General features: G+C 42.3%; 1 protein-coding gene across 1 annotated transcript; it reads left to right on the top strand.

The window, feature by feature from the left end:
* Positions 1 to 450: 450 nt before the first annotated feature.
* F3 (coagulation factor III, tissue factor) lies at positions 451 to 12,943 on the top strand. The gene is made up of 6 exons (XM_032155315.2): positions 451 to 729; positions 1,893 to 2,004; positions 6,092 to 6,291; positions 9,017 to 9,195; positions 9,788 to 9,947; positions 11,664 to 12,943. Exons 1-6 carry the CDS (start codon positions 630 to 632, stop codon positions 11,798 to 11,800), a joined length of 888 nt encoding a protein of 295 aa, XP_032011206.1. The 5' UTR covers positions 451 to 629; the 3' UTR covers positions 11,801 to 12,943.
* Positions 12,944 to 23,564: the final 10,621 nt, after the last annotated feature.

Genomic DNA, 23,564 nt, shown 5'->3' on the forward strand with positions numbered 1-23,564 from the left:
AGCTTCAGCCCCAGGTGGGCAAAGCGTCCGGGAAATGCCCTCCGCTGCCCGAGAGGAGCCCAGAGCCCGTGCTTTCTATTAAATGTTGTAAATGCCGCCTCTCCCACTTTATCACCAAATGGAAGGGAAGAATCCTTCCAAGGCGCCCTCCCTTTCCTGCCATAGACCTGCAGCCCACCTAAGCTGCACATCGGAGTCGCGGGCCTGGGAGAAGCCGGGGGCCTTGGGGGACCCGGGCCCCGGCCGCACCTAGACCCGCCAGCTCCACGCTCGGCGGCGCGGTTGAATCACTGGGGTGAGTCACCCCTTGCAGGGTCCCGGAGTTTCCTACCGGGAGGAGGCGGGGCAGGGGTGTGGACTCGCCGGGGGCCGCCCACCGCGACGGCAAGTGACCCGGGCCGGGGGCGGGGAGTCAGGAGGAGCGGCGGGGGCGGGCGCCGGGGGCGAGCAAAGGCGCGGGAGAGCGCGCCGCGGGCCCTTTATAGCGCGCGGGGCACCGGCTCCCCAAGACTCCCGGCTCCCCGCACCCCCTCGCACTCCCTCTGGCCGGCCCAGGGCGCCTGCAGCCCAACCTCCCCAGCCTCCGGGGCGCCACGGAACCCGCTCGATCTCGCCGCCAACTCGTAGACATGGAGACCCCTGCCTGGCCCCGGGTCCCGCGCCCCGAGACCGCTGTCGCTCGGACGCTGCTGCTCGGCTGGGTCTTCGCCCAGGTGGCCGGCGCTTCTGGTGAGTGGCACCAGCCCCTGGAAGCCCGGGGCGCGCCACACGCAGGAGGGAGGTGACAGTCCTGGCTGGCAGCGGGCTCGCCCTGGTTCCCCGGGGCGCCCATGTTGTTCCCCGCGCCTTCGGGACTGGGCTGCGCTCACCCAGCCGAGCTTGAATGAACCCAGTCCCTCGGGCGCCGGCGGGAGTTGCAGGGAGGGAGTTGGCGCCCCAGACCCCGCTGCCCCTTCTGCTAGAGAGTTTTGCTCGGAGTGTCCGAGTAATTGGACTGTTGTTGCATAAGCGGACTTTTGGTTCCCGCTTTAACTCTGGGGAAAGGGCTTCCCAGTGAGTTGCGACCTTCAATATGATAGGACTTGGGCCTGCGTCTGCACATGTTGGCGTGCAGAGGTTTGGATATTATCTTTCTTTATATGTGCGTCTTCCCTTAATAAAGAGCGTCCCTGGTCTTTTCCTGGCCATCTTTGTTCTAGGTTTGGGTACAGGCAATCCAAAAGGGCTGGATTGCTGCTTAGATTGAAGCAGGTACAACGTTGTGCATGCCCCCTATTTCTACGCGGTGTTCGGGACGGCGTAGAGACTGGGACCTGCTGCCTGCGGCAAAGCAGACCTTCGTAATAAATTATCCTGATCCAATACAGCCGACGGTGTGACAGGCCACACGTCCACGTGGGTCTCTGTGGAAGTGTAGAGACATTTCAGATAAAAGTGGAAAAAGTGAAGTTTGGCTTTTTTTCGTTTGTATGCAGTCCTAACTCTTGTCACACGTGTGGGATTTGCCTTTTTTCCATAACTTACTGAAAACCCTTCCTGGAGGGCTGAACCTGACTCTTCCTGAGCTGAGTCCTGGACTGGCACACTGATGGCTCTGGGCTCTTCCAGGTCAAGTTGTAACAAGGCTTTGCCCATGAATAATTTCAAACGAAAATGTCAAGATCCTTGCTGGTGTCCTGGGATTACAAGGTGAATCTTGTCATGAAGAAATTTCAGGTCTAGAAAAAATTTGAAGATTCTTTTTCTCTTGATAATTCACTAATGAAGCTTTTGTGGTTGAGAAATAAAAAGCGAGGTTTATGGTGATGTCAGGTGGGAACGTGTTTTATACATCAACACATTTGAGTGCTCTGAAGTGCATGTAATAATAGCTGTTTCTCTGTTGCTTAAAGGCACTACAAATACTGTGGCAGCATATAATTTAACTTGGAAATCAACTAATTTCAAGACAATTTTGGAGTGGGAACCCAAACTCATCAATCAAGTCTACACTGTTCAAATAAGGTAAGCTAGGAACAGAAAAAGAAAATTAAGGTCTTTGATGTTTCTACTGTCCTATGCTGAACAAGAATGTCTTTAAAGCTGATTACTGGATGAAATTATTTAACAGATGATAAATAAAAAGGTATTCATGGCAATTCGCTGGCCGGTGTCATATTCTATTAGGCCTGCAACATTTCCAGACCTTAAACTGATAGAACATTTTAATTGTTTTATTGTTTTTGGAAATGATGGGAGAGTTCCTAAGTGGAGTATAAACTGTGGAGAGGTGAACCATCTTGAGTAGCCGCTAAAGTGTGCTTTGGGTCATGATAGATTAGTTAATCTCATCTAAACATTGATGTCTTTTTCTGTTGCTGTCTAGACTGTGAACAATGTCTAACACCTTAGGGAAGAGGTGGGGAGGAATCCCAATGTATACATTGCCCTTAAGCAGTGTTTGATTCATTCATCTCTGGACTCCATGAATCGAAATTTGGTAGAATACATGATCTTAGTGGAGGAGGCCAAATGCGTGACTCACTGAGCCTGGCAGAGCAGAAATACTCTGCTGTCTGCACCCTCTGGGTCTGGGGTGGCTCTGCTTCTTGGTGCCTCAACTCTGATTGGCAGCTGTCCCCAGGAGCCGATAATTCAGCATATTCAATCTGAAGGTTATGTCTTCCTTGATGGTTTTCACCACATTCTTGGCAAGTTTTTGGTTTTTGAAATGTTCTAGGAGGCTTGGTAGAGATCTTATGAAATAGAGAATAGCTGCTGTGGAAATTATTTTAATGCTAATTACATAAAGGTACAAAAGTAGCACCAGCTAAAACGAAAGGTATTTTGCTGTTCTGTTTTGTTTTAGCTTGTGCCAGGCCTTTTACAGCATTAGGAATGCAACTTCTAGATACGTTACATCTTTTAAGTGAATGTTCTTGTTTTTCAAAATGAACTTCATGACAGCAATTGCCAAACCAGCAAGGATAACTTGCATGCATACGTGCATGCATGTGTGGATATGTATGGGGGTGGGGGGAGAGAAAGATGAAGGAATTTCATAACCTGAAATAATGATTACAGTTCTGGTCAAACTTGTCAATTCAGATTTCACCAATTGAGAATTAGTAAGTAATTTCTCTGATACAGGCCTGAAGTTTACCTTAGTAAACACTTTACTTCTATATGGTAAAAATTAGATTTGGGGAGGAATGCTTACCTCCTAAATATATTCAATCTAATACTTGAGGGACACATGGGAATATATTTATGATTCATCTGTTTTTTAAACATAAGCCTTTGTTAACTGTAAGTTCTTGAACTTTATAAGGCTGCTGTTATTTAAATGAGCACAGCTCCTGATCTGCAAACATCAGAGTGCAGGGCTACAGCTTGGGGGATGCCAGCCGACTCAGGGTGGTCCTGTGGACTGGACAATCTCTTGCTGCTGTGCTGGAGGGCCTGGGAGCTTTTCCATCAGCCTCTGCCTGAAGTGTGCACGCTTCTCCTGCTCACCCCAGGAATAAATGAGATTCCTGGTTGAAAAGGACCAGAGCAGTCATTTTACAGTTGAGGAAACTGTTGCTCTGAGAAGTGAGGGATTTATTCATGACTACACTGATGGTGAGTGCCCATGTCAGGTCTGGAACCAAAGTCTACCCAGTATCCACACACCACCACCCCTCAGGTGGCTCTGCCACAGTCTGACGGGAGGCCCCAAAGCGGGAGGAAGAAGGAAAGTCTTGCCCACTGCATCTCCTCAGTTGGCCTTCCTCCCTGCCTGTTTTCCCTCCCTACAGCTAGCACCTTAAGCAGCTGCCCCTCTTCCCTCCCCACTGCTCTCACTACGGCAGCCTGGCTCCAGCCGCAGGACACTACTGCTGTGCAGAAGCCCCTACTTGGAGCTCCAACTGCATTTTTCACCTTTGCTAACAGTTTCCAGTGGTGGTTGGGAAATGTGATTGGCTTAAGCCTTAGCACAGACCATCACTGGTGATATTCATTCCATGGAAATGTTCTGAATTCTAAAGCTGAATTTACAAAGCTTCTGGAAAACAACCTGCAACCAAATTAGTGACTGAATTTTTTAGTTAACTCAAAATTCCAAATCAGAGGGTTTTGCAATGCCTGGAGGAATCTTGGAGGCTTTTAAAGTGTTAATGCTATTAATGGCATTCAGAGGGATTTTCTACAGAATTGTCCCTTCATTACCTGTTTATACAGTTTTACTACTTAACCATGGTACTGTATAAATCCTTGTGCTAAATTTTTCTATAAAGTATGTGGTCCCTGCTGTGAGCTGGGAGGAACCAAATACTGTATCTCTATGGTACATAGAAAGCCCTAGGAGACTTTCTCCTGTTATCTGAACAACTATTTGCTGCAGTGATAAAAAGGAAACAGCATAGTCTCATTCGCTTTTTGAAATGGAAATGATAAAATAAAACACATCTTGGTCATTCTGGAACAAAATAGCCTCTCTACTTTTATCACATAAAATTAAATAGAAACCAAAATATTTCAATATCAATCTTAGTTTGTGCACTTTAGGATAAAGAATGTGTTCACCCAAATCCTTTTGGCCTGGTTACTTAGTTCAGATTTTGAAAGAAAATATATTTATGGCTTTTATGTGTGAATTTAGACAATGGAATCCACATGGTGTCTCGTTTTCCCTGAGATTATGTATTAATTCAACCTGTAAATGCAAACCATCTAATAGTCAGCGAGACCCTATAGCCCTGCTGCTTAATGGGGGCGTGCAAGGGCATGCACCCCTCGTACCAGGTAGATTGTGTTCATATTAACAGCATCATGGAGGAACTCCTGCTGGGGGACAGGGGAGGGAGATGTAAATGCTCAGCAGGGACATGTGGAGATTCCTGGAGCAGGTGGAGTTGGGACCTGGCCTTGAACGATGGGTCTGGCTCTGGCAGTCAGTAATGCCAAAGGGAAGAACAGCATAACTGTCACTTTCCATGGGACAGAAGTGTGTGAATCAAGTTGCAGTGACACTTCACCTATTTATTATTTTGGTCATTTAGAAGAATTTCATTGTCAGTAGAAGTCCTTTAAATCATTTCCCCTTCAATGATGTCTCACAAAAGAACGATCTGTCTTTAGCTTTTTAGTCTCAGACTTTATTAGACAGATACTACCTGTACTGTTATTCTGTAATCTTTGTTGGGATGGATTCACATCTTGCAAAAGCAAGGGAGGCATGTAGTATAATGGGGCAAACAGACCCAGCTCTGCCATTCGTTAGGTATGTGACCTTCTGCAAGTTGCTTAGTGCCTGTGAGCTTCAATGTCCTCATGGATAAGAAAGATCCAACACCTTCTTGGAAGGATTATATCAAATGAAGTAACATGAGTAAAGAGTCCAGTAGAATACCTGGCATATAGTGGAGTCAATGAATGATTAGTAATAGCATTAATAGTGGTCATGAGAGAATATATGTATAACATGTTATTATGTAGACTCACTATATAGACTCTATTCTACATAGAATATAGAACATGATATAACAAACAACTATAATAAGTAGACTATAGTAAACAACCTCACTTTGTCTCAGCTGCCTCATCTTGATGGAAAACTGCCCTTTCTCTCCTGTAACCATGACAGAGCGTCTACATTCTAAGAAAGATATTTAACAAAATGGTTAAGAGTACAGATCCAAGAGTCAAATAACTGTCTGGTTCAAAGTCCAGCTGTGCGATTTTGAGCTAGTCACCCAATCTCACTTTGTCTCAGTTGCCTTGTTTGTAAAAACAAGGCAAATTACAGAGCCATCCCCTGGGTTGCTATGAGTACTCAAACATGCATCCCAAGCATTCAGTGTTGCTAGGTATGATGGCTCACACCTGTACATTCAGCACTTTGGGAGGCCGAAGCAGAAGGATCAGCCTGGGCAACATAGCAAGACCCCATCTCTACAAAACAATGTTTAAAAAAAAAGCAAAGTGCTCAGCACAGTAACTGCATCATTAGGGTTGATTGTAGGGCTCCTGATGTTAGCACAGAACACCACAGCCAGGAAGCAGCCTATCTTGTTGGGTGCAAATTGTCACATTCCATTTATTTTTCTTCCTTCTTTTCTTTCTTTAGCACTAAGTCAGGAGATTGGAAAAGCAAATGCTTTTACACAACAGACACAGAGTGTGACCTCACCGACGAGATTGTGAAGGATGTGAAGCAGACATACTTGGCACGGGTCTTCTCCTACCCGGCAGGGAATGTGGAGAGCACCGGTTCTGCTGGGGAGCCTCTGTATGAGAACTCCCCAGAGTTCACACCTTACCTGGAAAGTAAGTGGCTTGGGCTGTAATACCATTCATTCTTGTTAGAAACGTCTGAACATTCTTGTGATCTTGTGCCTTTAGGGGCTACTAAATTAAAAATATTTACTCTTCTTTTCTCAGAAACTGTTATATACCACAGCCCTCTTCACACGTTCCAGATGTGGTAGGAGGTTCACAGAATGTGAACTTTGGAGCTGATGACAGTGTCATCAAGTAACTTTCTCCCCCAGTCTGTCCCCAGACCCTGTTACTGTCTTCAGTAACCAGCTGAATGTGTGTTGGGAGAGGGCGGGCCAGGGAAGGGGGTAGGGATAGGAAATCCACCAAGGCCAGAGTTTTAGCTTTTCCATATATATATCTCATATATCCTGATTTTTCTGTCCCATTATCAGACCAAAAATCCCAGTTGAGGATTTTTCCCAAATGATCATAAATCGATGAGTAAAGTCCATGGTTTCCCTCTGAGCCCATAATTAGCCTAATTATGCTGACCTTTTCTAATCAGTTGGCCATGATTTGAGTTCCATGATGTGCCAGCACCTGCCCAGCCATCTGCCTGTCACCCTCGTTCTGGTTTTGGAAAGGTGGAATACTTTCCTCCTCAGCCTTTGCCCCTGTAAGCTGGCCCTAGGAGCCAGTAAAAGAATGAAGAGAATCCCCGTCAAGTAGGAGATTTAAATTCTTTTGCCGCCAACTGTGGCTCTGAGCTAGGCATTTTAGATAAACGCATGTAGCACATCGAGTAGAGTGAAATTAGCTTCTCTTGTAAGGCCAGCTGGTTAGAATGAAGCTGTGTGAGTGTTAGGCCCAGCGAGAGAGAACAGTTTCTCAAGGTAGGAATGGTGAAGAGAAGGGGGGGACGGACAACCAACCAAGCATCCTCCTCTGGTATCTACTTTGAGGGTTGAAATAGGGGGCCTGACCCCAGGTGAATGTGGCTGCCTTCCCAGAGCCCCCATTTGCAAGACCCTCCAGACCCCCAGGTGCTTCTGCTTGTGTCTTTTGTGGCACCAGGCAAGAATGTAGCAGCGTCAGCAGCCCCTCTGGTGACTCTGGCATGGTTGACATTCATTTCCCCCCTAATTAATGGCATCCTCATGATTCTCTTTTATATTAATAGTTCTTGAGGTTTTTTGTAAGCTACTTCAAATCCTTTGTTGGTGCAAGAATGTGTTTCTTTCGCATGTGCACACACATATTTGGCCTGTGAATTGATGTTTGTTTTCCTGTCATTTAACCAAAGCACATGAGATAATTGAGCCATTGTAGAGACCCAGTGGTTAAATCCAGCTTCTCGAGGTACCAAGGACATTTCCTGGGCTTTCTCACAGCCCTACATATTTTTGAACCTAAAATATCGTAGTTTATGCTACCACCCTGTTCAATATAGTAGCCCTAGCCACACGTGGCTGTTGACCACTTGAAATATGGCTAATGCTGTTAGTATAAAGTACACATTGGAATTTAAGAAGTGTAGAATATCTCAAAACTTTTTTATATTGATTACACGTTAAAATGATTATATTCCAGATATATGCATTTGACTCAAGCAGTGCATGGCTGAGAGGCACCAACTCCCCGTGCAGTTGAAAATCCGAGTATAACTTGACTCCCCAAAAACTTAACTACTAATAGCCTACCTATTAGTTGACTGTTGACTGGAGGCTTACCAATAAGATAAATAGTCGATTAACATGTATTTGGCATGTTGCGTGTATTATATACTATATTCTTACGATAAAGCAAGCTAGAGGAAAGAAAATGTTATTAAGAAAATTATAAGGAAAAGAGGCTGGGCATGGTGGCTCACGCCTGTAATCTCAGCACTTTGGGATGCTAAGGCGGGTGGATCACTTGAGGTCAGGAGTTCAAGACCAGCCTGGCCAACATGGTGAAACCCCATCTCTACTAAAAATACAAAAATTAGCCGGGTGTGGTTGTGGGTGCCTGTAATCCCAGTTATTTGGGAGGCTGAGGCAGGAGAATCACTTCAGCCCAGGTGGAGGAGGTTGCAGTGAACTGAGATTGCACCACAGCACTCCAGCCTGGGTGACAGAGCGAGACTCTGTCTAAAAGAGAAAGAAAAAGAAAGAAGGAAGGAAAGAAAGGAAGAGAGAGAAAGAAAGACAGACAGACAGAGACAGAAAGAAAGAAAAAAAGAAAGAAAGAAAGAAAAAAGAATTATAAGGAAGAGAAAATACATTTACTATTGATTAAGTGGAAGTGGATCATCATAAAGGTGTTCATCCTCATCATCTTCATGTTCAGTAGGCTGAGGAGGAGGAGGAGGAAGAGCAGGGGCCATGGCAGGAGAAGAGATGGAGGAAGTAGAAGGAGGCAGGCACACTTGGTGTAACTTTTGTTGAAAAAAATTTGCATACAAGTGGATCCACAGAGTTCAAACCCATGTTGTTCAGGGGTCAACTGTCTTTGGTTAAATAAAATGTATTATTAAAATTAATTTCACCTGTTCCTTTTTACTTTTTCTAATGTGACTACTAGAAAACTTAAAATGACATCTGAGGCTCCATTGTCTTCCCCTTGGGCCAGCACTGCCACAGAATGTCTTAGGATTCAGCTCCGGGCCAGCACGCCTGCTTCTCTCAGGGAGCTGGTTTTATGCAGATGTTTTATATGAGAGATAATTAAGTTGTCAATTGTGATAACGAAACAGGATTTGCCTTTGTACAGAATTCTTCGGTTCCAACCAAGCTCATTTCCTTTGTTTCAGCAAACCTCGGACAGCCAACAATTCAGAGTTTTGAACAACTGGGAACAAAAGTGAATGTGACTGTACAAGATGAACGGACTTTAGTCAGAAGCAACGACACTTTCCTAAGCCTCCGGGATGTTTTTGGCAAGGACTTAACTTATACACTTTATTATTGGAAATCTTCAAGTTCGGGAAAGGTGAGCATTTTTTAATTTGTTTTTATGACCTGTTTTAAATTGTGAATACTTGGGTTTTACAGCCCATTTCTTCCCCAATTCAAAAATAGCAGAACAGGGTTGTTGAGAAGGTGGTGGAGTAGAAGGGGGAGTGTCCACTGTGGGGAGGGGTGGACAATAGGCCTGGTCCTACCTGTGACTCTGCGCAGGGCCCCCTCGGAGACCCAAGTTCCTCAGCCAACCGGCTGGATCAGGTCATCTCTAAAGGTCCTGCCACGCTCACATTTCTCCCCCTATTGAGGATCCCGGGCACAAAATTTGTTTTTGGTTCAATGCATAATACTCCCTTCCTTTTTCTTTTACTGCAGATATCTTCTAAAGGGGCTCAATCGGGTTCAATATGCCTAAATTGGATCTTCTCAGTTTTGGAAAAGGCATTTTTAGCAGTGATCAAGGGAAACTGATTAGCCAAGTCACTTCTAATCCTTCACATGTCAGCTATGTTCATGTAGGCTTTGCTTAGAACCTAGGTTTTTACTTCCACAGTGACTTAATAAAGGGGAAAGAATTGACTCTGAGCCCAGATGAATGAAGAACTCTTATCTTTTTACAGAAAACAGCCAAAACAAACACTAATGAGTTTTTGATTGATGTGGATAAAGGAGAAAACTACTGTTTCAGTGTTCAGGCAGTGATTCCCTCCCGAACAGCTAACCGGAAGAGTGCAGACAGCCCCGTGGAGTGTATGGGCCACGAGAAAGGGGAATTCAGAGGTGAGTGGCTCTGCCAGCCATGTGCCTGGGGGTATGGGTGCCTTCTGGAGGAGTAGCTCCACCCTCAGGGCTGGGATATACTTCCTTGGTTAAATATTCAGGAAAACGAACTGCCTAGAGGTTTTTCGTTGTTGTTTGTTTGTTTTGGTTTTGATTTTGCTTTTGGTACTCTTAAGATTTGGGACATTTAGCAACGTTTCTGTGTTGATCGTGCCCTTGTATTAGCAAGTGTTTTCTTGAGCACCTACCATGTGCTAAGCCCTCTGCTGAGCACTGGCTACACAAACTATGTTTAGGATTTAGCATCAAGTCACAGATTTCCCTGGGCATTTTTTCATGCTTAAATTCTAATTCTGGGGGTGGCTTCTGGACCAGCTGCAGCAGGACACACTACACATTCGTGAGTACCCACTGTGGGCTGTCGCCACAGAGGCTATAGAGTCTAACCCATCAAGGGAAGGGATCGAGTATATCAAATATACCCACATGCATGCATGTGTGCATATGGCTGACAGGTGTGTGTACATGCATGTGCATATGTTGGGAGCTCAGGCACATTGTACGAGGAATGGTCCCTAACTGGAAGTGCTGTGGGTCTTCAGACTCATGCAGGAAGCTGCAAGACTGTGTGTCTTGCTCCATGCCTTACAGGGAAAGTATTCTGAGTACTTTCAGTGAAGAAAAGAGTCACGGGAAATAAACAATGGCTTACACTGGGTGTGGTGGCTCACACCTGTAGTCCCAGCACTTTGGGAGGCCCAGGCAGGCAAATCACTTGAGGTCAGGAGTTCGGGACCAGCCTGGCCAACGTGGTAAAACCCCATCTCTACTAAAAATACAAAAAGTAGCTGGGTGTGGTTGCACATGTCTGTAGTACCAGCTACTCAGGAGGTTGAGGCAGGAGAATTGCTTGAACCTGGGAGGCGGAGGCTGAAGTGAGCTGATATTGCACCACTGCACTCCAGCCTGGGTGACAGAGCGAGACTCCATCTCAAAAAAACAAAGAAACAACAAAAAGAGAAATAATGGCTTAGCTCCATGTGAAGATGAGATTTGAACATTTTAAAACACTTTAAATAAACGGTTCTCTCCTGTTTATTGCCACTGACAGGAGAGGTTTCTCTTTACCTCTGGTCCTGCACCCCTCTGAGCCATCCTACCCACAGCCTTCAGTCATCGTCCTAAAGCCTAGCTCTAATTCCACTGCCTCTCCTTTTGTGCACACACACTTCTCTGCTTCCCTGGCCCTTCTCTATCTTGGAGAGGCATTTCAAATGCCACTTCCACCAGAAAGCCTTCCTACTGCACCAACTAGTTACTATCTCTTCTTCACCCGAATCGTGGTAGCACTTTGGATCTCCCACGTTGCACTTAGGGTTCACCTTCTGTTATAATCATTGCCATCAATCTCAGCATCGTTTTTAGGCACTTCTTTCCAGCCGTTGTTCTTACCTCCAACTACATATCTTTTCTGGACTGTGCATTATTCAGTTTATTAAATGCCCATTAAATGTGTTTAGCCATTGTCAATTACTCTGAAACGTTCAGGGTTTGACAGATTCTTTCCTAATCTAAGTGTGGTAGAAAGAGTGGAAGAAAGAAATTTCAAATAGCACAAAAATAGGATGGTGTAATTTGGGGTTATGCCCTCAATTTTGCCCACTGATAAATGGGATTTGAGCTCTCCAAGTTGACTAAATGCCCTTTATTTTTCAGAAATATTCTACGTCATTGGAGCTGTGGTATTTGTGGTCATCATCCTTGTCATCATCCTGGCTGTATCTCTACACAAGTGTAGAAAGGCAGGAGTGGGGCAGAGCTGGAAGGAGAACTCTCCGCTGAATGTTTCATAAAGGAAGCAATGTTGGAGCTACTGCAAATGCTATGTTGCACTGTGACCGAGAACTTTTAAGAGGATAGAATACATGGAAACACAAATGAGTATTTCGGAGCATGAAGACCCTGGAGTTCAAAAAAAGCTCTTGATATGACCTGTTATTACCATTAGCATTCTGGTTTTGACATCAGCATTAGTCACTTTGAAATTAACGAATGGTACTACAACCAATTCCAAGTTTTAATTTTTAACACTATGGCACCTTTTGCACATAACATGCTTTAGATTATATATTCCGCACTCAAGGAGTAACCAGGTCATCCAAGCGAAAACAAATGGGAAAATGTCTTAAAAAATCCTGGGTGGACTTTTGAAAAGCTTTTTTTTTTTCTTTTTTTTGAGACAGAGTCTTGCTCTGTTGCCCAGGCTGGAGTGCAATGGCGTGATCTCGGCTCACTGCACCCTCTGCCTCTCGGGTTCAAGCAATTCTCTGCCTCAGCCTCCCGAGTAGCTGGGATTATAGGTGCGCACTACCACACCAAGCTAATTTTTGTATTTTTAGTAGAGATGGGGTTTCACCATCTTGGCCAGGCTGGTCTTGAATTCCTGACCTCAGGTGATCCACCCACCTTGGCCTCCCAAAGTGCTAGTATTATGGGCGTGAACCACCATGCCCAGCCGAAAAGCTTTTGAGAGGCTGACTTCAATCCATTAGGAAAGTAAAATGGGAATTGGGTGAATTTCTAGGACTTTTCTAACATATGTCTATAATATAGTGTTTAGGTTCTTTTTTTTTTAGGAATACATTTGGAAATTCAAAACAATTGGCAAACTTTGTATTAATGTGTTAAGTGCGGGAGACATTGGTATTCTGGGCACCTTCCTAATATGCTTTACAATCTGCACTTTAACTGACGTAAGTGGCATTAAACATTTGAGAGCTAACTATATTTTTATAAGACTACTATACAAACTACAGAGTTTATGATTTAAGGTACTTAAAGCTTCTATGGTTGACATTGTATATATAATTTTTTAAAAGGTTTTCTATATGGGGATTTTCTATTTATATAGGTAATATTGTTCTATTTGTATATATTGAGATAATTTATTTAATATACTTTTATAAAAATAAAGGTGACTGGGAATTGTTACTGTTGTACTTATTCTATCCTCTATTTATTATTTATGTATGGTTTGGTGTTTGTATTAGCTCTACTACAGTAAATGACTGTAAAATTGTCAGTGGCTTACAACCATGTATGTATCTTTTTCACTTATAATACATTTTGGTGACTGTAGGCTGACTGCACCTCTTCTCAATGTCTTCTCATTCTAGGATGCAAACCAATGGAGAAGCCCCTAATTAGATCAGGGCAGAGGGAAAAACAAAAAACTGGTAGAAACTGGCAACCACAGCTTCAAGCTTTAAGCCCATCTCCTACACTTCTGCTGTGTACGTGCCCATTGTCACTTCTGTTCACATGCTACTGTCCCAAGCAAGTGACCAAGCCTGACAATATGTCCACTGGAGTCACCACAAGGCACATGACTGGGGGCAGGGATGTCATCTTACAGGGAAGGGAAAAGATAATGCTCTCTACTGCAGACTTGGAGAGATTTCTTCCCATTGGCAGTAGTTTGACTAATTGGAGATGAGAAAAAAAGAAACATTCTTGGGATGATTGCATTGAAAGAAAATTAGGTAAAAGGACAATATAGGATAGGGAGAGATATAAGTGGAGTAAGATCTCTAGAGTCAATTAAAAGCTAGATTGAGAGCTCTTGGAGGGCAGGGACTGGGCCTAGCTCATGCTTTACAGCTCTTGAGGGTGACTAAACAGTGGACTCAGTCAGTCATGGCTGAGTTGAGTTGGCTTTATTATCTCTAGAATGTAGTTCTCCATTCAAATGCAAAACAGCCTTATTCTCTCAACTGTAGTAAAAGAGGGTTCTACCTAGAGATGAAAAAGGTTCTTGGCACCTACTGGGCCACAAAACTGCTTTTGCTTTCCACTGTGGAAGGGGGCACTGTTATCATCTAGGAAAAACATCCAGATGGCACACCTACTCAGAAGTGGTTCCACAAAGAAATTGAGCAAGCATTCAGATGTACAGCCTCAGCTCACTATCTAGCTGTTAATAAATTTTAAGTCCATTTTGTCCTTTGCACCAAAGAGATTGAACATTGTCAATAAAATTCCAAACATGAACTGTTTTATGTAACACCACATCCTAAGGAAGAATGCCTGAAACAAACCTTTGACGTCCTCATAAAAATGATAGCTGTTTTGGAGAAATTATGGAAAACAGACCAGTGGTTGGTTTATTTGGTTGGTTTTGTTTATTATTACTTTTTTTTTTTGGCCATCAACATTGAGGCTGAATCTTACACTGTTGTAGTGTTTTGTTATACCAGAGAAAAGGGATGTATTTGCAGCAGAGTCAACAAAAGAGAAGCTGGCATGGGGGCACGTCCTCAAAGAAGGGTGCTTCATCCATCATCTCAAATTCCTGCTCACATGGGGCTGCCTGCGACAAAAAGCTTAGTGCATTACATGAGGAGGCAGAACAAGCTACAGCAGAAGGTGCCCATCCAGATATTTCCCTGCCAGGATTAATTATAGCATTATGTAATTTCTTGGCCTCATTATCTAAGGAATTTGAATTATTCCACTAAGGAAAATACTGGCAGATTGAAAACAGGTTTGGGTACTAATGAGGAATCTGGTTGATCACAAGGAAGGGATTCATTATAGACTGGAATAAGGCTGAACTGCAATAATCAGAAAGCTTCCAAACAGCAAACGTTAACCACTCCCTACTTTGCCACATCCCTCTGAATTGCTGATACCTAACAGCCGACACTAAAAATCAGCACTGTGATTGACACGGGAGCAGAAACCATACTACAGACTGTAGGCTGCAATCCAGAAACTGTTGCCCTCCAGTGGACCAAATTATACTTCATTACTTGATCAGTAATGTACCCCATAGAGCTAATTGTTAGTTAACCAAACTATCATGCGTTCTTTGTTTTGTTTTTGTTGTTTTGTTTTGTGAGACAGAGTCTGGCTTTGTCACCAGGCTGGAGTGCAGTGGTGAGATCTTGACTCACTGCAACTTCTGCCTCCCAGTTTCAAGCGATTCTCATGCCTCAGCCTCCTGCGTAGCTGGGATTACAGGTGTGAGCCACCACGCCTGGCTAATTTTTGTATTTTTAGTAGAGACAGGGTTTTGCCATGTTGGCCAGGCTAGTCTCAAACTTCTGACTTCAAGTGATTCACCCACCTCGGCCTCCCAAAGTGCTGAGATTATAGGCATGAGCCACCATGCCCAGCCCTTTCATGCGTTCTAAAGATATTTTTCCAATCTTAAATTATTAACTGAATTTGGCTTACATATAAGAAACTAATACTCACGAAATCCAAAGACATTTTAGCTTAGTTTCAGCTGATGGCTTATAATCTAAGGAACTGCCCCTTAAACAATTATCTCTACTCATCAAATGGTGAATAAACTCATTCCCAAATGCTCTTTTTTCCTGTTCTAGGACATGTGTACTTAATTGTGTGATTTTCCGCCAATGGTTGCTTGGAAGGTTTATTACTGTTATGACATCCTCCGACTTTCGTTCATATACTTAGAATGAATGCTTATGCTCTCCTTTCCCACAGCCCTTCCTTTTCGACAGTGATTCCAGCTTTGCCAGTCAGCACATTCCTTCTTCATGGCTGCAAAAATTGGTTTAGAGGTAGGCATGTGACCTAACCAAGCCTAAGAAGAGTGTATATCAAGGCTTTTTCTGGGAATGGCAGGATGCTCTTTCTTGATGAACATAACGAAGAGACGTAGCCACAAGAGCTGCTGGCAGCAGTCTTGAGACCACAAAGGGAGTCAGCTTTACATGGAGCTGACATATTGGAGAGCAGTGCAGAGCAACTGTAAAAAGTGAAGCCTTTGCTTTTCATTCCTTTGGCAAGACCTTTGAATTTCACATGTTTCACATGTGTTTGTAATCACTCTTTGAGACATGTTATAGATGACTGCTTAAAAAAAAGAAAAAAGAAGTGAAGTCTTTGGTGACAGCACCAAGCTGCTAGATCAAGCCTTGCTCAAAGTCCCAACCCATTGACTTTTCACTGGACATTATCTGACTAATTGTTTAAGCGAGCTGAGTCAGGTTTTCTGTTCCTTGCAGTCAAAAGCACCCTATCATGCTGTATAAGCACTGACTATCAAATATAAACACATAGAGAAGGTGCCTAGAATGTGAAATTATAGTGTAAAACAAATTTCATTTTCATGCCTTTTCAATTACTTAATGACTGCCCCCTAAAATTATCCCTTCACTACAGCTGTACAAATCTCTCATATTATTTGATCATTCCTAGCAGATGATAAACATCCTGTATTATTTTCTATCTTATAAAAAACAAATTTCCTTTGATCCCTGGAATCCCTCATCTGGATTTTCTCCTTAACTTCCTATTCCCTCTTGGACACCATCTTCTTTCCAACTTCTAAATATTGGATTAACTTAGTGCTTGAACTAAGATAATTAGTTCTCATTAGTTCTCCCATTCTCTATCAGTAATCACTCTGTAGGTAATATATTCAAGTCCATGGCTCTATTATTGAGCTCTATCATGCCAGATGCCCATAATATCTAGATGCTGATGACTCCCAAATACATGTCACAGCCCCAATCTCTTTTCTGAACTCCAGAGCTGCACTGTTGATCCAAATACTTACACAAACTCTCTCCTTGGATAGCTAACAGGTATCGCAATCTCAACAAATGCAAAGAGAATCTTTAATTTCTCCCAAACCCAAAACCTGTTTCTCCTAGTCTTTCCCATTTTAAGAAACAGCCACCATTGGCTCAGGCCAAAACTTCTTGGTGTTATCACTGACTTATCTTTCTTCTCTCATGCCACATTCAATCCATCAGCAAAGCCTGCTATCTCTACCTTTAAAATACACCCCAATTCCAAAGGTCACCTCCTCTGCTCTCCCTCTCCTTCAAGCCATTCCCCTCTCACTGGAAGACCGCAATAGCCTCCTGTTCCCACAGTTACTCCCCTACACTCTATTTTCCTCGCAACATCTAAGTAACCCTTTTACAAGTAATAAATTATGTTTTAATGGGTATTGCTGTCAACTCTATGCTCATAGGGTCCTATAAGCAATTTTATAATGTGTCAATTTGGCTAATCTGGAACTATGTTTCCCAGAGTTACAGTCCCTGTATGGCTCTAGATAATAGTTAACCAAAAGAGATATTTTCACAAGATTTGGACAGGAGAAGTGAAGCGGCAGCCATTTGGTCATCATGGTTAGAGGTGGCGAGAGACAAATGCAGGGATGCTCCCAGATTTTAGCTTGCCCTGGCTTTCCCTGACTCTGTGACTCTATTTCTAACTCATTTCTCATTCTGCTGACCATTAGGGACCCGAGGCCCCACACTGGATCTAGAGCAATCTTCCACCAGCTCTCCTTAACCAGCTCTCCCTCCCTCAGAGTCCAAGGAGGAAATGACCATATTCTTCTGTGGGGATCCAGAAAGGCTTCAAAGAAGAGGTGGATGTGAAGGAAGGAATGATCCTTCCTTCTACAGACCTGCTGGCTTCCAGAGAAGAGCACCCAATGGATGAGGACCAAAAGGTTGCTCAGCGCACGCCAGTGCATGTGCCAGGAGCCTCCTGTCCAGCCCTTCACCGTTTAGTGCAACTTCCTACTCCAGAGCCACGAGACTTCATGACTTCCCATACACGAGGCCCCATAGTGGTACAAATAGAAGAACAGAGTCCACAGACACAATAGTAGTATTTTTCATTTCTCTAACACGTGATTTTTTTATTTAGGCTTCCTTTCCACCAGACAGAAACCATCCAAAGCAATTTGGTGACTCCCTCTCGGTTACCTAACTTTCCACTGGAGTTGTGTTCAAATGCACATCCCGCCACCACCGTAACTGCCCTCTAGATCCCTCCACTTCCCCTCTAACCTCTCCCTCCAGCTTGGAAAGTCCTTTTCAAGTCTGAGAGTGGCAGGCTGGGGTGGGGAAGCCTCTGTCCTACTTGTTGCCATGTTCTCTTTTAAATCTGTGGTCTACGCACTAGTCCTGCTGTTCACACTGTCCTGAACCAGAGGAGATTCCACTTTTCTCTGCTTTCAGCTGCCATATCCCTTCCAGAGACAGTGATCACAGAACTGCTGAGCTAACTAAATGGGGAAAAGGGTCAAGGATCAAAAGACAGACCTGGGAAAAAACACAGATGGATAATTCTTTTTTTTTTTTTTGAGACAGAGTCCCACTCTGTTGCTGAGACTGGAGTGCAGTGGAGGGATCTTGGCTCACTGCAACCTCTGCCTCCCAGGTTCAAGCGATTCTCCTGCCTCAGCGTCCCGAGAAGCTGGGACTACAGGCACGCACCACCGCGCTCGGCTTTTTTTGTAAAAAAAAAAAAAAAAAAAAATGGAGTTTCACCATGTTGGCCAGGCCGGTCTTGAGCTCCTGACCTCAAATGATCCACCCACCTCGGCCTCCCAAAGTGTTGGGATTATGGGCGTGAGCCACTACGCCCAGCCGTAGATGGATATTTCAAAGGATACCATTTCACCATTCCAACTAATGAAAGGATTTAAAAATCATTCACATTAAAGTGTCAATGATTCATAATATTTTATCGAGTCATACTCTTAAAATGAAAAAAAAAGTAAGAGAGTAAAGGTAGAATTTTACTCATCAGCTGTTGTGAGGGGATTTGGTGGGAAGGTGGAGGAGCCTTTTTTCTCCTAAATCAAGACACATGCTCGTCTGCCATTCTGTAGCAGACTCCTGTGCCTTTCTGACATCTCCCTCATCCTGCTACACTTTGCTCCATGCTTGGGGGCCCAATTGTCCATATTTATTTTTAATATTCTTTTTTTAAGCCAGACTATTTCCTTTTAAAGAAAAGCTATCTGCATGGTGGCAAAGATTAAATCTTGTGTGCATATCTGATTCTCTGAAGAAATTTTGTTCATTTTCTTGAATGCATCCAAACCATTGCTTTATTTATTCCACTGTTAGTTTAATCCGATGGTTCCCAAAGTATAGTCCCAAGACCAGCAGCATTTGTGTCACCTGAGAACGTGGCAGCAATGCAAATTCTTGACCTTGACTGCAGACTTACCAAATTAGCAATCTATGTTTTCACAAGAAGCCCTTCAAGTGACTCTAATGCCCATTAAAGTTTGAGAACCACTGGCTTGATCTATTAATGACCGCGATCAGCAATATGTGTTTACTATTGACTGCAGAGAGGCTGGAAGTAGTCACAGACCCAAATGGCGCTTCCCAGGCCTTGGAGAAATCAGAATGCAACCTGCTCTGAAGCCAAAACAAATGAAGAATACATACAGCATAGACAAGATTCTCCATCTGTAGACTGCACACTCCCTATCAAAGTTTGTTATATATGAGTCTGTTAGGATTTTTCTGGTTGCAAGGAACAGAAACTCAAGACAGCTTAAGCAAAAATGCGAAACCTATTTTTTTTCAGGTGAACTCATTGGTCTAAGATCTTTAGCCCCTTTTCACTTAAATCCTATGATTATACATTATTAAAGCATCAGTAATTAATACTTTAAAATCACTGTATTTCTGGGTGAAATGAAAATTAAAGATTCAGGAATTTTGAAACCGAGAAGCTGCAATTCATCTTGAATATGTACAATTTAATAAACCTTAAAAATAGGGATCTAAAGGAGTTGTAAGAAAAAATTTTTTGACATGACAATCTTTATCCAGCCTGATTTTCAAAAACCAACCAAAAAACTATGCTCCATTTGCAAAGCAATTTGTCTTCTCCAAGCATATTTCAGGCCGGAGAATAAGAGATGTAACAGACACTCAGAGGGGCAGGAAATGTTTTTTCCCTTGCATATATTAACATCATTTGGGACGGGAAGCGTCCTTTACAACTAAGATTGTGGCGCCATCTTGAGTTCCTGAGAAGGATAGATAACTTGACTGAAATGTTCACAGACTGGATTATAAAAGAACTAAAGGAATTGTAAATAAAATCCAAAATACCTGTAGGTGATTAAGCATGAAGGAACACGAAAGGGAAGCCTGAATAAATGAACCCAGAGAATATTCTGCAGATTTCTGCAACTCTACCTGTGATGGCCTCTCTAGTCCATAGCCAGAGCTCCCCTCCCACCCCAGATCCTGCTACTTCAACTGTGGTCTGGGACAACAGCTTTAGCATCACTTGAAAGCCAGTTAAAAATCGAGATTCTTGGGCCCAATCCCAGACCTAATGAATGATAATCTGCATTTTCCAGGTAGTTTGTATGCACACTGAAGTCTGAGAAACTGCTCTCTATGCCTTCCTTCACAAACAGGCTAGGGGAAGTGGGATGGAAAAGGGAGACAGACACCCCACCAATGGATAGAACTGCACAGTCTTGATAAGATGCCATGTATTAAACTTAAATATCAGCAAGTTATGAATCCAACCCATAAGAAAAGGCAGAGTAGTGATCATATTAAAAATACTACACGTTTTTCAAAGACAATAATTTGAGGACCTCTGTCTTAATCCACAGCTTCCTAAAGACCAAAAGCTTTCTTGCCTTGCTTACACTGATCATGCTCCTTGCTTCTATCAACTCAGCAAGACTGTAATGTTTCCTGGATCTCACCGAGGAGCTTTTCTCTCCTGGATTCCCACTGCATTCTCCCCACTTCCTTACTACACTCTTCTCTTACTACTGTACAAAACGGTTGTCCACCCATTGTAGCCCCTTTTCTGGATTGTCATTTCCTTGGCAAGAACCATACTTATGCATTTGAATTCACTCATCTGTTCAGTAATTTATTCTAATACTAAGTACCTACTACATGCCTGACACTATAGATTTGATTAAAATATGAAACATATAATCCCAACTTTTGTGGAGCTTATGTATCTGCAGAGTGAAATGTCAATTACAATAGAACATAAATGTAATGATAAGGAAAGCAGGGTGTTTTGGGGAACTTACATGGAGCCACCTAACTTGGACCTGGAAGGGTTACCTACAATCTCAGCTGAAGGACAAGGTGGGGGGAAGTTACAAAGTGTTCCAGGAAGAGGGCATGCCAGCATCATTAAAACATTATCTTGGTCATAGATAATGCCAAAAATAAATGTGTGTTTGACAAAATTTAGAGTTTTGTATTGCCTTAAGCATTCCAGTCACTTGGTAAATTGACTGGCTAATTAGAGTTGCACCAATTATCTTTTTAAAAAAGAGAGATAGCTTTCAAAGTATTGCCTATAACTATTTTTATTTAGAATAACTGCTACTTTTGAAAAGCATTTCAAATCCAGATCCCAGAGCTTGCTATTCCACTCTAAGAACTAGCAAAAGGAGCTTTACCTGAGTTAACAGAAATTTCAAAGAAATTAAACATCATGGAATTAAACTTGTAAGCTGAACCCTCTGTTAAGTCAGGAATGGTCTACAAGTAACACTCTAAAAATTGGGGTTGTCTATTTTCCCTTATTATTGTCAGTTTCTATGTTTGAGCCTATGCTATTAGGTACATACAAATTAAGAAATGTTATATACTGTTTGACTGACCTTTATCATTACGAAATGTCCCTCTTTATTTCCAGAAATGCTCACTGTCTTAAAGTCTAATTTGTCTGATATTAGAATAGTTATCTAATAAAAGATTCATATCCAGAATATAGAATATCTGGAATAGAACATTATTTAACAGAGGGCCCAGAGACTAAATAGGCACCTCACAAAAGAGGACATCTAGATAGCCAATAAACATTAAATGAGTTCAACCTCATTAGTCATCAGGGAAATGCAAAATGAAACCACAATGATGGCTGAAGATACATCAAGTAAAAATAAAAATTAAAAAAAGAACACTGAGAATACCAAGTCTTTGCAAGGACTAGGAAGACCAGAATTCTCACACACTTACAGTGGCAGTGCCAAAGCTGAACACATTCCATTCCAGAAATGCACACACATGTGCACCCAAAGACATGCGTAAGAGTATTTCTAGGAAGTGTTCCTAACAGCTCCAAACAGAAAACAACCCAATGCCCATCAATGGGAAGAGGAATACATAGCCTATTCATATACAGATGCTGCTGGTCTTAAAATGGAGCTGCATCGCAATAAACTCACAGTTAAGTCAAAAAATGCATTTAACATCCAGGTAAACCCGTCATAAAGCTGAAAACTTGTAAGTTGAACCCTCTGTTAAGTCAGGGATGGTCTGCAATTAACCATTATACAGCAATGAAAGTGAAGGAACTACTGTCACACTTACCATGGATCAATCAGCCTCACAACGCTGAGGGAAAGAAGCCATACACAGAAGGGTATCTAATATATATAAAGTCCAAAAACAGGCAAAACCAATTTATGTGATAGAAGTCAGGAGCTAGTAATTGTAAGAGAACAAGAAGGAGCCTTTAGTGCTGTAACAATGTTCTATTTCATTTGGTATCTGGGTGTGGTTATAAGTGTGTACGCTTTCTTAAAAATTCAGAGCCTAAATTTATCAATGTTTTTGTACATACACTACAATAAAATGTTTACAAATTTAAAAAATGATTTAACTACATGAAGGGATGTGGCAGAAACAAAGGTGGTAGGGAATGTCTAAAACTGATAAATCAAGAAATAGCTATAAAGGCATATTGTTTAAAAAAATGAGATGCAATTACACCAACTAGAAGAGTTTAAAATCATTGTTCCTAAGGTTTGGAGGGGATTGCTTTTCAGTTTTTTTTGGCACTTTCTTAAAGTGACATGCATATGTTATGTATATGGAAATGGTCAGAACATTCCAATTCTTCACAAAGGAAAAATCACTAATGTAGATTTAAAAAAAAGAGACAGCTTCCTGCAGCTAACAATGTCAAAGTCCATCTGTTAGAAGAAAATTCATTCTGTTTCTCGGCACAAATTATGATTTTAAACACCAAGTTTAAAAGTTAAAACTTTACATAAGGTAATGACAGACGCTATCCTATCACCGCTTTTAAGCCAAATGTTAATCATTCAGAAAGAGGGGAAAGAGACAAATGCTAGATATATTTTATTCTATTAATGCAAAACAAACTACCATCGCTGTTTCATACTTATTTTCTCATTATATAAAAAGTAAAAACTTACTATGAGAACACGGTGATATGTCTTGGCATGCAGGGTGGTGCTCATGGATGAAAGTTCTTATTCTTTGGTTTATTCTTCGGATTAAACTAACATTTCCCAGTGAGGTTTCTGGAAGGTGTTAATAGGAATTATGTAGAAAAAGATGTTCCGTGGTCAATCATGTTTTGGAACCAATGGATTTCTTTATTGTGGGTCTTCTAAGAACCACTATTATGTTAATATGATTCTCCAGAGGGATCTTCCTCTGTGCCTCAAATGGTGAGGCACTATAATATTTGTTACATAAAAAAGAAAAGAATTAAGAAAAAAGCCCAAATTGTTGTTGTTGTTTTGATGGCAAGAATCATAACAAAAGCAATTATAAGGCAGCTAGGAGAATACTTTTATGAGTAGGTTTAAGGTAACCCAGAAATCTGAAAATCGGAAACTTTCCCATGCCTTAAAATCTTTTCCAAGACGAATAGTATCTTTTAAGGTCTCCTGGCTGTTTGGTAGCATTTGTCAGGTACACAGATTTTACTGAACTTTTCTAAAAGAGAAATTCATTCAATTAAAAACCATACTTGGCAAAACTTTAAAAAAGAGAGACACGGTGC

This window comes from Hylobates moloch, unplaced genomic scaffold (assembly GCF_009828535.3).
Source record: "Hylobates moloch isolate HMO894 unplaced genomic scaffold, HMol_V3 SCAFFOLD_5, whole genome shotgun sequence".
Classification (NCBI taxonomy): domain Eukaryota; kingdom Metazoa; phylum Chordata; class Mammalia; order Primates; family Hylobatidae; genus Hylobates; species Hylobates moloch.

Bases quoted from the DNA above. Each gene is read 5' to 3' on its own strand.
- F3 (XM_032155315.2), top strand. From the start codon at position 630: ATGGAGACCCCTGCCTGGCCCCGGGTCCCGCGCCCCGAGACCGCTGTC. The intron at 2,005-6,091 runs GTAAGCTAGGAA...TTCTTTCTTTAG, and splicing joins GTCTACACTGTTCAAATAAG to CACTAAGTCAGGAGATTGGA. The intron at 6,292-9,016 runs GTAAGTGGCTTG...CCTTTGTTTCAG, and splicing joins GTTCACACCTTACCTGGAAA to CAAACCTCGGACAGCCAACA.